General features: G+C 36.8%; 2 protein-coding genes across 2 annotated transcripts; both read right to left on the bottom strand.

The window, feature by feature from the left end:
• Window positions 1-1509: 1509 nt before the first annotated feature.
• Window positions 1510-5780, bottom strand: LOC133796655 (probable pectin methyltransferase QUA3). Its single transcript, XM_062234268.1, has 7 exons — window positions 5094-5780; window positions 4321-4524; window positions 4027-4237; window positions 3663-3924; window positions 3068-3442; window positions 2372-2467; window positions 1510-2110 (listed from the first exon to the last, which is right to left on the bottom strand). Exons 1-7 carry the CDS (start codon window positions 5517-5519, stop codon window positions 1888-1890), a joined length of 1797 nt encoding a protein of 598 aa, XP_062090252.1. The 5' UTR covers window positions 5520-5780; the 3' UTR covers window positions 1510-1887.
• A 795-nt stretch (window positions 5781-6575) lies between these two features.
• Window positions 6576-10911, bottom strand: LOC133796657 (COP9 signalosome complex subunit 1). Its single transcript, XM_062234269.1, has 6 exons — window positions 10398-10911; window positions 9537-9857; window positions 8593-8709; window positions 8375-8460; window positions 7562-7796; window positions 6576-7225 (listed from the first exon to the last, which is right to left on the bottom strand). Exons 1-6 carry the CDS (start codon window positions 10794-10796, stop codon window positions 7046-7048), a joined length of 1338 nt encoding a protein of 445 aa, XP_062090253.1. The 5' UTR covers window positions 10797-10911; the 3' UTR covers window positions 6576-7045.
• Window positions 10912-14370: the final 3459 nt, after the last annotated feature.

Genomic DNA, 14370 nt, shown 5'->3' with positions numbered 1-14370 from the left:
ATATGACAATTCTTGACAAGTTGAAAAACGAATGGGGTTAACTACCATTTAATTTGTGATGTCTAATCAAAATATAGTGTCATAGCCTTGAGAAAATAAGAACAACTGACGCATACGTCTACAGCTTTGTTTGTGAAGACAGCTCAAGTCAATTTTTTACAATTGGTACCATATTTCCATTCTGATATCGATCGAAAGAGAATGAATGAGAAATAAGGTCCCAAATGGTGTTGTTTTATTTCAACATTGAGCTTCTTTTCTACTTTCAAGAAACACAAGTTCTCTCGCTATATCTATATAAATATATTTATATATTCATAAAGTGCGTATATTTTTCAATGTGTTGAGAAGGCACAACACACAACTCTAATATATAATAATACTTGCAACATATCATTTTCGTTTTATTTTATTTTTCAAAGATTAAACTTCAAGATATCTTTCTTTTGCGTTTAACAACTATGTATGGTTTTTTTCTTTTGCCACTGACTTCTTCCAAACGCTGATTAGCTTGAAAATTTGCGGTTGCCTTTTCAATAGTCACAAATCACATCGATTATTAATTGTTCATTTAATGATGGAATGATGCAAACAACTCAATCATATACACTAATAGAAATCGAAACATTGGATATTACTTCTTTTAATAAGACCAGAATTTAAAGTAGCAATTTTTTTTTTTGGGGGAAATTTAAAGTAACAATTTAAGTTTGACATGATCACGTTTTATAGCTAGAATAGTACATCTATGTTTAAAACTTCTTACATTGTTCTAGCCTTATAAAAAGAAAAGAGTTAGTGTTAGTCCGAAACTTTTGTTTTTATTTCTCCCCAACTATGAATCTATAATAAATATAAACCATTTTGAAATTTATATTTAGTCATATAGTTACAGGAAGGAAAACAATTTTATGTAAATGTACATGTTTGATAATTATTTTGTTTTAGGTCTTGTTTTTAAAAAAATTGTGAGTAAAAAGATTAAGGAAAATATAAGAATATATATTGTTTTACAAGTGATTTTTTAAAAAAATATTTTTATTTTTAATATATTTATTATTTTTTGAAATTTTATAAAATTATACTACATTTTACATTTAAGTATAATTTTTTTCAGAAAAAAATTCTCACAATCCAAACAAGATTAAATAAAATTATTTGGAATTCAATTTTTCCCCCTCTAAACAGAGGTTAATGAACTCAAACTTTTATTTTACATATAAAAAATATGATAAAACAAGACTCAAAAGGTCTCTAATAGTAACAAGGTATTGCAGCCTGTGTAGAACCTAGTCAAATGGAGGCATGTATGAGGGCACAAACAATGAAACTACTCATCATAAATTGTACAAGTACTAGCCATCATGAGCATCAGCAACTGTTCAGCATAAGATAACTATTTTTTCTTATTTAGAAGTTAGCTACACAATTGCTATTACACACGTGACAAGAAATGAAGAAGAAGACGAAGATAATGATGATGATGATGATGATGATGATAAATAGAAATAGGAACAAAATCAATTTCATTGTCCTTGTGGAAGAGAAACTATGCATAAAGAGAAAGATAACAGTGATGACGAAGATTATGCAAAACATCATCGACTTACAGATGAAAAAAAAAAACATTTTGGTTACATTTTTCGTCGAACTAACTTTAAATTATGACTGCCTTTACTTTGTGTAAAACCTAAAACAGAAGGGCTTTCTTTTCATCTTTGTACTTTAACAAGATATCAACCCCATTGTCAACTGATATAGGAAGCAGGACAAAAAAATAAAACTGTACCACTTGATGAACACCCAAATGAACTGTTGGCATCAAAATGGGATAAATAAGAAGAATAAGAAACTATACCTACATAAAATGAAACAAAGGGTGTAGTATCAGTGAGAAGCTGACGGCAGCTTCCAAAAGTTCTTCGTTGCAACAAGAATCTTTTCCCTCCCATTGGATTCGGGTTCTTTCTGGTGTATGGCGGCTGTCCACCTTACAGCACGGGCTATGCGAGCAACCTTGTCAATGGCCTCGGGAGAATCTCTCACCAAAACTGTTCCTTCCGGACGCAACATTCGGTCCATCTCCACCATTAAATCCACGAGGTTACACCTGAAGCATAGCAAGACAACAAGGGCTATGTAATCTAAAACTCATCTTGTGCTTTTTTTTAAAAAGTAGAGAAATTCATGTTTGTCTTTTTGGATTACAAGAAATGATGCTGGAATTTTTTAGAATGCAGAGCTATTGATAGCAATGGTATCTCAAGTACTCATTATGGAGCAATATATTTTCAACATACTACCTGACAACCTATCACTGGGTAATGATCAAATGAAGAAACTTTACATGCTTTCTGTAGAATAGAAATACCTGCTCTTGCCTGAACCGGGATGTTTGATGAGTGATTCAATACCAGTCACATGGATAAAATCATAACTACGAGGATACGTAGAGAAAGGCTCGCACCTGTCAGTGGGAAGCATGCATCAGTTCAAATTCACACAAGACTTTTAACAATTATAACATTTTCATGAAATTAAAATTCACATGAATAAAATTTCTTGAACAAATAGAAAGGATACAATCCAGAAAAGTATCAGAAAGATGAGCGATTAAAGCAATCTAAAAAATTGTTATTATAAATTAAATGGAAAGTTCCACTCATACAATAATACACTTTAAAAGCACTCCTTAAAACTTGGAAAACCCACATAGAAATTGACAACCATTTGAATAAGAATAACGTTAGCAATGAGATCTATTGGTAAAAAAGTCAAGCAACAATGGTGAGATCACAAGATTATGAATTTACAGTAACCAATTAATAATAAGTTGGCTAAATTCTTTCAAGTATGATGGGGGATCAAATACCACGACAAGATAACAACTGCCAGTTAGCAGCCAAGATAATTAGTTTCTTACAAAGTACAAAATTGAGCACATTGTTAATTTAGGGTAGTGATCTGTAATTACTAAGTTACAATATTCAAATAATATGCATGCACCTTGTAATATTTTTTCAAACACTAATTAAATAAAACAATATAGGACACTTTAGAACCTTACCAATCATGGTATGCTCCAATAAGGCCTCTATCATAAATGACAGAGAGAGTTGAGGGCTTGCGGGCAGGTACAACATTCATTACCCACACAGGGTCAGATTTAAGAGCTGCTGCAAAACCTCCAAAAAATGCATTCATATCCATGACATTGCGTACTGCTGAACTTCCCAGCTTCAAGTTTAAGGAATTCTTATAGTAAGCAACTCTCCTTTCCCACCGCTTTGTGTCGGCTTCAAACACATCAATACCATTTTTCATGACCATGGCCCTTGAAGGAGCTTTTTTCACTCTGTCTGGCCACTTTGGAATCTGTCCAACAGCAAGTTCTCCCTTGACAGAAGACATCCTACTCACACATTTCTTTAACTTATAGTACCTGTAAAACAGTCATGTTTTTATTTATTAGTTTCAAGTGCCTGGTAAATTTTATATTAATAGGAACTTTTCTGCAAACTTAAAACGATATCTTTTACTTAAGCCAGAAATACTGTTATAGATAGATATAGTAAACAATACCATATTTAGTATTATAACTATGAAGAAAAAGGAGAAAGTAAAGAAATATGAAGTCCAAGATCGTGCTCAATGATAGTTACCATGCATCACTTGGATCATCTGCTTCCTTGCACAATTCAAGACCAAATTCGTTCTGATTTGGAAGACATGAACCTGCAGCAGGTTTTTTCCAAACAGCTGTGTTTCCATCCACTGCAATCAGCTCATAACACAATGCTCTAGCCACGGCCTGGAGATCTGCCCATTCCTTGTCTTGATTAGCCCACTCTACAGGGGGACCAGAAATTACCAAGTATCCTCCCGGACGAAGTAATCGGTCTACTTCAATGAAATATGTTGCATCTGAAAAATGCAGTGTAATTTTTAAGTACAATAAACAAGAGGTAAAAGAAGTATCATTTGTACTTGGTGAATCAAAGACTCCAGGGGTGACAAAGAACTCACTATAGGCAGTGAAAGGAATAAGACATCGAGAGCAATGAACCAAATCAAACGAGAAAGCAGGAAATGGTAGCCGGCGAGTGCCAAGCATGGCAACGAATGCAGGAACTCCTCTTTCAAGGGCAAATTGTATCTGTGATTTGTGTGAATCTCTTGGAGCAAATGACATAGTTATAATTCCTTCATTCAAAAGATACCCACCGAAACTGGCAACCTACAAGAAAATTGAATCTTATTACTATTCAAAAGAAACAACTTTGTTAGAGTCTAAGATAAAAGAAACAGGAGAGCACCTACCCCGCATCCCATATCAAGAGCAGTCCTCAGGTTACCTCCGCTTATGGGGATGTATTGTCCAAGCTTTTCAATATATTGCACTGCACCATCAGGAAACATGGTGCCACCACCAGGGAAAATGAAGAATGGACCTTCCAGCTTCATCCATCCTTGGTGACCTTTCCTTTCCGCAATTTTATTGTGTGGCATGTTGTCGTGCCATATCTGTACATAAGAAGAACTTCCCTCAGCAACAATTGAAAGAAAATTATCACTAACAATGGTGCAGAATGTTTATGTTCTTCCTCCAAATATGATACGGAACGTATGTTACCATTTAAGATAAACAATTAATGGAGTAAACACTCTGTGCCGGGATCCCTGACCCATCAAACATACAATCCATTTCAAACCTCCTTAGTATCGCATTAAAATGAATGATCCTTAAAACCCCATGGTTTTAGATTGTATGTAATATGATTAAATTTGAAAGTTTTATCCGAAGGCGTCAAGATTCAATTCTTTATAAAGACTCATTAACTAGTATCAAGTACAAAGTACATATCCAAACATTTACACGGTTATAATACTGTAATACTTAGCTCAATATTCAACTAAACATACTCATCTTGGATCTCTGGAAAAACTCATCACCCTCAACATAAATGCCATAGATTACAAAGAACTCCAATCATGAGCAAACATTATGCCTAGTCGAATTTCTTGGAATAATAATAAATAAACAAATGAAACAAAACGCCAAGAATAACAGAGTATGGTTCCAAATCACTAACCTTGTGCAAGCTCTCAGGCCACTCGACCGGAATCTTGTAGCCACCAGGGGGTGGGATCAAGCAGAGCGGGGTGTCCTCAGGCAAAGGGCAATGGCGCTCCCTATAGAAGTTCATCTCCCGACTGAGCTGGCTGTTGCGTCGGGGGTCCTCGCAAGGCATGTGGTCGACAGCGTCAGCCGGGCATGCATCGATGGGCTGTGGATGTTGGCCCAGCTCCACCACTGTGACCAGGCGCTGTCTCTGCATCGGATCGCCGCCGGACATCAGCAGTGATTGCCGGCCGGAAGCGGCGAGCGAGTCCCCAAGAGGAGTGAAGACCAGGAGGAAGAAGAGAATGACTATGCCAAAGAACGCTGCAGATATGAGGTCCAAAAGCCTCCATTGCCTGAAGCTCCGCTTCGATGGAGGCAAATTAACATGACCCATTTTGCCAAAAGCTCCGGATCTAATCAAATGGGCATTTGGGTGTGCGATGTACAAGTTTTTAGGGGAAAATTGAGAATGGAGTCCTAAATCCTTAATTGGATCAGTGGTTGTGGGTGGCTAGCCTAGCTCTACTTGGATCTTGATAGAATTATTGGTTGTTCTCCATTATCGTTTTCAGTGAAATGGTGGGTAAGGTGAGAAGAGATTAAGAGTATGGTAAGGGAGAAAGAGACCGAAGTAACGGGAGTCAGTGGGTTATTAATCACTCAATTTTACTAGTGAAGCTGCTATCAAATGTCTTCACTAATTATTTTTTAGTTTAATTAATATTGCTTTCCATTCCAAAATAAATAAAATTAAAAAAAAAAAAACAGAGATTTCCGAGAATAGCTAACTTAACAGAGCTGTGATGTTTTAACTGTGAATGACTCGGCTATTTCGACACGATAAACAGGTGTCGAAATTACATAACATTAATTCCCTACAAAACAACCAAGAGTCACAGAGACAGAGACAGCCCAGGGTTGACTGTGACCGCTTGCGATGCCCAAAGGAAAAGAAAAAAGAGTACTTGATTCGTTTACCAAGAAAGGGAAAAATAATAGTTTAATTTGGTTTCCAACACCACCGTCAAGGATGAAATTGAATTAAATTGTAATTTTTATATTAATTTTTAGAAGTGTAAAATAAAACAGAGAAGGGCCCCTCTTATGCGTCCACCGCCTGATTAAAATATATGGTAATCAGAGAAATAATTGTGAAAGAAAAAGGCGACAGAATAAGGGGAAAAAAATGTTTTAATTCTTTTACTTGTGAGTCTCACCTCATGGGGGACGACCATTGTTATAAAAATATTTTTGGTTAAATCATTGTATCTGCTGCTGCACTAGAGCATAATATAAAATGGTTTCGATTCAAACATAAGAACCATCCAATTTTTCAACTAATTGGGTACCTACCTAACGTGATTGAAGTTGAAAATGATCGCCTCCACAAAATTATGCAATTAATGACGTTTTTATCCTGTTTTTAGTTATGCATGCACAATTTACAAAAGAAACGAAAATGACCATCCATAAATTTTTTTTGCACAACCATGGAACTCTATATGAACATCACTTAACTTGGTGACCTACTGGAAAACAAAACCCCTAACATCTTAAATATATATACACAACAAACCCCAGAGGCGCTCTAATTGACCGCGTTCACCCATAGTTTAGGATTCCAAATAATATCTGCATAGTTCACTAAGTGCAAGTACCATTAAAATAAGCAAAAACCAGTACAACTAAGAATAGGATGCAATTGATGAAATTGATGAAACAAAAACCAATATCCAACCATTGGATACAAGTAACTGTTGCCTTGATCTGTGTTGTCCTGAATGTGCAAAATCCATCTTTGGGTACCCAAAAAAAGTATTGGGCTCCATAACTTGACCAACCAAATGAATATATCACCTTTTTCATATCAAAATGATATCTCTGTACCTCAAACTACTTTCTTGCAAATGAAGCTTAAATTTACAGTTTCCTTGAAGATGCCCTAAGATTGAAATCGTGCTTGATAAGGTTTGCTCTGAGCAACATTGATCTAACGTCTCGATCAAATTCACCACCTGTCTGTAGAACCCGTTGGAAGGTTGCATTTCTCTGATCCGCATGTCTTGCATATAAAATTTTGTTGTGGGAATCAATCCGAGCCTGCAGGGACATTTTATGGGTTAATTAATCTCAACAATTAGGCAAAACATAAAGTAGGAGTGAATTTTAAGTATCAATCCATTCAGAGCACAGCTGTGATCAAAGCAAATTTAGTAGTATATATTGCATAACTAATTGTTAAGGTTCCAAAATTTCATGTCCAGTCCTAACAAATTCAAACATTAGAGGAATATGGCAGAAAACTCTAGCATATTGCCAAATAGGAATAAGAACAGTAATGGGTATGCACAAGCCCAAAAAAATTGGACAAAACGGCATTCTAGACTTCCAACAACTATAGGTGGTAGCAGTCTGAAATTTTTTTAAAAAAATTACCTGGATTTGATTGTCAGTGATTAAAGCTTCCAGCTCTTTCTGTAGCCCTGAAATGCTTGTCTTAAAAGCATTTGCCATCATTTGCAAATCAACAGACACAAAAGGGTGTGTATACTGGATGAGAGCCTTATTCCGGATTTGATCATACAGTGTGTCAACATGGTCGTGCAAATGAACATCAAGCAACAGGTTTGCTTTGAGATTGCCAAGGTAGTCCAAACATGATGCATAACGACTACATTGAGAAGGGGGAGGAGGGGGGATTAGAATAGTAGTGACACCAAAACACCGAAACTCAGCAATAACAATTCTTCATGCCAAGATAGAGGAAACAATTACAAGGATGGCAAACAGGATGTTATAAGAATAAAATCCCACAAGGAATTGATTTCCCTTGTTGTTTTTAAAAAAAAAAAGAAGAAAAAAAAGAAGAAGAAAAATTAAATTTAAACTGGTCAGGAATCTCCACTAGGACTTTTGTTGAGTAATTAAGTTGGATTATCTCGAAAACTCACAATATCCAATCGAATAACATAACATAACTAATGGTTGCAATAATACACACACACGTATACATAAGATTTGTCAAATTCTTTATAACATTACACATAATTCACTTAACCATATTGTACCTCAAATCATTGCATGAGTCCATAGATTCATATATAACATGAGCTTTTATATAACAGAATTTCACATATTTTACATGTTAGAACCACCTTGAAGTAACAAGTTCAAGACTTGAAATGATGAGACGTTTAATGCGAGGTGAAAAATAACTAATCAAACATTTGCGAGATAGCACTGCATTACCTTGAGTAGAAATCATTGATAAGCTCCCTGACTTCAGGCACTAATTCCAAGAAATTCCTGAAATTAAGATTGTCTATAACTTTGTTCTGTCAAAAAAGAAAAAAAAAATCATTTAATAAGAAAAGACCTCTCTCAACTATTACAAAATACAATAAAAATAAACATTTAGAAACAAAAGCATAAGCATCTGCAGACAAAAGAGAAGAAAAAGTAAATGCCTTCAACTCTGTCCGGTCAAAACTCGCAAGTGCACAAAGTCCACCGTATGTTGCAACATCTTGTGGCGCAATTACTTCATTGTAGTTATTTCCCAATTCAGGAGAAGTTTCCAAGAACTGCATAGTGTCGAAGGGAAGGAATAAAGCTTCAAAAATTAGGCATGACATGATGGAATTTAATCATCAAACCTTATCATAACAGCAAAAATTGAAAATGGAATTAAAAAAATATTAACTATTCCACACCTAGGACAAAGCACAGACCATTTGAACTCGTCTTAAAGTTAAAACTACCTCAGCAAGTACTGAACAGAAGAATCATTACATTGCAACCCAACAATCCATGATAAATTTGATATTCCAAGGATCATACAGAGATAATTAAGCAACATGTAAGCTGATCTTTAATTAGGACTTGTATTGTATTCCAGTTCACAAGTGTCAAGTGCTATAAACTCGCAATGCCCTTTGCAGCACAACAATGGAAAAAACTGTTATCCACCCATATATTGCTGGAGGCAAACAAGTAGGACCCCAGCCATACACTAAATTATTAGTTAAAAAAAATATCCCTTTATCTTTCAAAAGTAGTACATAGATGAGATAAGGAATATAAAATATATAATATGATCAAAGGCATTTGTAACTAAGAGCATTAATTGAGGAGGCTCTACCTCTAATCTGAAAACGAATGACTCATTGCAATTGACTTGACAAGTGAAAGAAACATGAAGGTATTCTTATGTATTAACTACATTAGATTTAAATTTCATTATCCATTTAACGAACAAGCTCTAAAATATCATAGTATCTTTTACTTTGCTTCAAATTTGTAACTCAAGTGAGTTGCTCATAAATAAACTCCTAAATTGTTCTCATATTTCTTAAATACATTTACAAGGCTTTGACAATGGAAGCACAGGAAGTAAAAAAGAGTCACAAACCTTACGAGCAGCAAGCTTATACTTTTTGGCCTCCAGGAGAGCCAATCCAGCAGCACAACGAAGCTTTGCTATAATAATTGCGTCGAGAGCATCCTGTGACTGCTCTGCTTTACTAACATAGCTTGTAACATGAGTGAATTGACCCATCTCAATGCTGACAAGAATTGCACTCATACACATATGAATTATGTGTTTTGATGTGGTACAATAGTCGCGCGTACGAACATAATGCTTAAAAGCATCCCCTAAAGCACCATGAGCATAATAAAAATCTCCAAAGTCATTATACCCCATTCGTATGCTTTCTTTAATAAGATTAGTCTGCATACATAATTTAAAATATTCAACAAGACAAAATAAAAGTTACAACTTACAAGAGATTTAACCATAATGAATCTACTTTAGCAACAAACATACACACAGGTCTGTCAGAAAGAGAATTCAGGAACACGAAATTCTTCTGAAAAATCATCATTTGATAAGCGTACATGAATACCCATAGTCATATATCAACCAAGAATGTAACCTAAAGCAAACACGTCTCGCGTTAAAAAGAATTGTGTAAAATCAAGGGATTAACAAAATCATGTAAAAACAGCAACCCAAACAACGAAAACCCAACATGCCTTGCATATAATAAACTTTCACTCAATAGTATCACAAAATATGACCGGTCAAAGAAGACACCAAGCATTTAAAAACAAACAAGTACAAAACAGCGTAATTCTAATCTGCATTGAGTGTAATAAATAGCATATGAGAAAGCATCCATAAAAAGGAAGCACTACTAACAAAGATGTCATGGAAAGCCCACTTAAACTCGAAAGAGAAAATAATTTAAAGCCAAAAAAAGAAGTGTACCCTGTAGGCATTGAGTTCATTCTCAAGCTTCTCCTTCTTCTGCTCGGCCCTACGATCGACAGTATCACACCACGCTGAATCCATACTATAATCCGGGCCCAAACGGCCATCAATCTTCTGTACGACCTCCCTGAACAATTGGGTGTTCTCGCCCTTCTTAATCTCGTCGTACGCCATTCTTAGGGCTTCCAATTGCATCGCCTGGTTGTTCTGGCAGTGTTCAGCGATAAAGAGAAGGCGCGTGATCTTGGTACGACCCGTGTAGAGACTGGCGTAGGCCTCGATGTCGAGCTGCTCGCCGCTTATGATTGGCCTTTTGCGTTTCTCTTCTTCACCGACGCCGTTGGCGTAGATCTCCTCGTCGATCATCTTTCCTGAGGGCTCGTCGTCTCCTTCCATGATGATGGTATCCAAAAATTCTTGAGCGAAATCCGAGAGATTAGGGTTCCGGTCTTGGGGTTTCCCTGAAAGCTCAGGGCAGCGAGTGCGATACTATTGATGATCTATTGTTTTCTCTTGTGAGTTCTCATCTGAAGGGAGATAATGGGTTTGCACGTGTAACTGCTAAACGACGTCACTTTGTTCCTTGTCTTTTTAAAAAATTTAATAAAAAGAAAAATAATGTAACATATCATAATATATATATTAAATTAAATATTTAAATTTAATTATTTTTAAAATTAATTATAAGTGTAGCCATATTATGATTAACGAGAATGTTTGAAATTCACCTTTTTGGAATGATATAAGATTATCCTCTTCTATAATAATCTCATTTCCACTGTCTTATAACTCCAGGATTTAAAAAAAAAAAAACACTTCATACCAAACATAAGAATCTTGAAAATTATCATTGTAATACTTTGGTAAACCAAAATCGTTACTGTATTATAAATAATGCTAGCTCACTAAATGAGTCATTTGGGCATAACCGTATAATTAAATGTGATTAATGGTTTAGGGTTAAAAATTTCGGTCAAAATGATTAGTTATATCATTAAAACGTTAAGTTTGTACATGGGATTTCATAATAGACGTTTACAAAGTTGTTTACAGTTCCAAAAGAGTAATTATAACTCAAAAGTTACAACTAACCGACCTAAGCGGAAAAATTAGGGTTTGACCCTAGTTCCTCTGAGAAACCCTAGTTGTGGTGGTCGAGCAGTCGCATATGTACACGTCGCCATCGAAGCTCTCCAACTCATGGTTGGTCCAACTTCCTTTTCCCCTTACCCGCACCACGTAGCACCCGTGAGTCAAGGCTCAACAAGAAAACTTAAACATGCTCATAAGCAGTCAATAACACATTACCAAGTCATAATAAGCATGCCTAGCAGTAATAACCATACTCATGCATGCATACCATTCATGTAAATGACTACAGCATCATATGGGGGCCAGTTGCCCTAATCAAATGATTAATGAATCATACTGGGGTCCGTGGCCCAAAATACATGATTGATGAATCATACTGGGGGCCCAGCCCTAGGATATGGGACTAATAAGTAACCCTGGGGCCCTTTGTCCTATCTTTTGTATAACCAGCCTTGGAGCTGGCCCAGCGTACATGGCGCTTAATTTTCCACGACCATTGGGTCGGACAAGCGTATGATGCGCTCCTGATTAGGCCTAACCATATCGACCAGTGCTCAGCGTGCTATTGCCTCCTTTGACTTATAAGTCAATGCTTTCGACCAGCGCTCAGCGCACTATTGTCGTTCTTGACATATAAGTCAAGTCTTTTCAATCAAATAATGCAAACAAGCATATATCATATACCAAATATCCAGATACAGAGCATTCAACATGCTTAATCAACAATCACAAGAATAATCACAATCATAATCATGCGCATTTATAGGGGTCCAAGCCCTAATCAAAACAATATTCAACATTCAGGTCAAACCCTAATCATGTACATCACGTATTGGGTGCACCTTTCTTACCTCAGGTTCGAGTGTAATGTAAAATAAGAACGACCCTCGAGAACGATCCTGATTCCAACCCCCTAGCGGTAACCTAGTCATAACCAAACATAAAATCCCGTCAATAACGAGCGAATAAAGGCTTTCGAACCGAGTCCTAGCCTCTGGGACCTCGAATTCTACTAAACCAAGTAGTAGGATCGATCCCAAGTCCTTAGGTTTGAGTTCCTATCACTCAAAACCTAACTTGGCCAAAATTGTCTATGTCGACCGCGACTTAACCCTGAGGGTCATGGTGCGCCTATGAAAATAGAGAGCCCCCTACCAGGAACCCAGGACATGGGCCGCGACTTGACCCTGAGGGTCGCGGCGCGCCTACCCCAGACAGAACCCCCTGCGCCCTGGGTTCACACGTGTCACGGCGCGACCCCACGAACCCATATTTTCTTCTATTCCTCAGCCAATTTCACCCAAAATCATAATTCAAGCCCCCAAACATTATCAGCACGTTAACACCATCAAAACCCAAGCTTAACTCACTCAAAACCTCCACCAAATCTCTAACTTAACACCTTGAACCTCAAGCTCAAGATAACTATAAAAACATGAAGAATTACAGGGGAACACAAAGAATTCTTGCCTTTAATCTATCAAGCTGCAAACCCCAAGTTGCCTATGCCCAAGTTCTAGCTTCAATCCTCCAAGTTTTGAGTCTTTCCTCCTCAAAATTCCAAAAAAACACCTCACCACAAAGAGAGACTAACGAGAGAGAGAATGTGAGAGTTGAGAGAGAGTTTGTGAATGTTCTGTTTTGGGGTTTTCTTGAGCTGAAGGAGAAAGTGACTAATTCACTATTTTGGCACAAAATGACCCAAATGCCCCTTGCCCTTTAGCTTTGCCTTCTTATGCCCCAAAGGCAAATTTGTCATTTGCCACCCATCTCCTTAATCATAATTCACGCCTTATAATACTCGTTACTTCCAATATCCTCAAATAATTACCAAATAATTTCTCATTACCCAATCAATCCCAGGATTGTACTAAATTACCAAATTATTCATAGGTCTTTTTACCCTAAAGGATATATATCCATACTTAAACTATAAAACTGTAGAAGGCTATAGAAAAACAGAGCACCCCTTCCTTCATCAACTGTTCATCATTTCTTCTCCTTTTCTTCTTCAATTTTGAAGCTTCTTTTGAGGAATTAAGTTGGGGAATTAAGTGTTGAGGATCTAGGGTATTGTTCCATCATTGAAGAGGAGTTCATACCGAGCTTAAGGTAAGCTTCTAACCATTAGAACTCTGGTTTTCTGCTCTGTTTTATTATTGGGTTCAGTTGAGATTTTGGGTTTGAAAGTTGAACATTCAATGGGGTTTTTGGAAAAGCTTGGTTAGGTTATGATGCCTAGGACTAGTAGTATATGGTATTTGGGTTCAATTGGGGGTTTAAATGGTGTTTGGAAGCTTTTGAATCAGGTTGGAAATGGAGGATTCGAAGGAGGAAGAACCAGGGCCATGTCTGCCTGGTCCCAGCGCTATAGCGCCCAAAGGGTAGCGCTAGCCAGGGCAAAATGCCCCTGGTTGTAGCGTTAGGGCGCTAGGGGGGTAGCGCTACCTTGTTTTCTCAGATGCATATTTTGGGTATTTTTAAGGGTTTTTGGCTCGGGGTTTCAATCCTTAAGGCTCGGGATCGAATCTACTCACCGTTTGGGTACAATTCGGGGTCCCGGGAGTGAGGTTTAGGTTAAGACCTTTTATTAATATTTTCATTAATTGGATTCCATATTTGGTTATGACTACATGACCGCTAAGGGATCAAAGGATCGACCGTTCTTAAGGGTCGTTCGTAATGTATTTCTCGCTCGAACAAGAGGTAAGAAAACTGCACTCGATTATGTGGTTAAGTTGGGACTAAGTGTTCCCTATATTTGTATGCATTGTTATGTGATTGTGATGAAGCATGTGAATATGATGGGACTAAGAGCTCCATATATTTGTATATGATGTCATGAGATGGTATTATGCCATGGGAACATATGATAAAC

Source organism: Humulus lupulus, chromosome 8 (genome assembly GCF_963169125.1).
Source record: "Humulus lupulus chromosome 8, drHumLupu1.1, whole genome shotgun sequence".
Lineage (NCBI taxonomy): Eukaryota > Viridiplantae > Streptophyta > Magnoliopsida > Rosales > Cannabaceae > Humulus > Humulus lupulus.
This window is presented reverse-complemented; position numbering and strand designations above follow the sequence as displayed.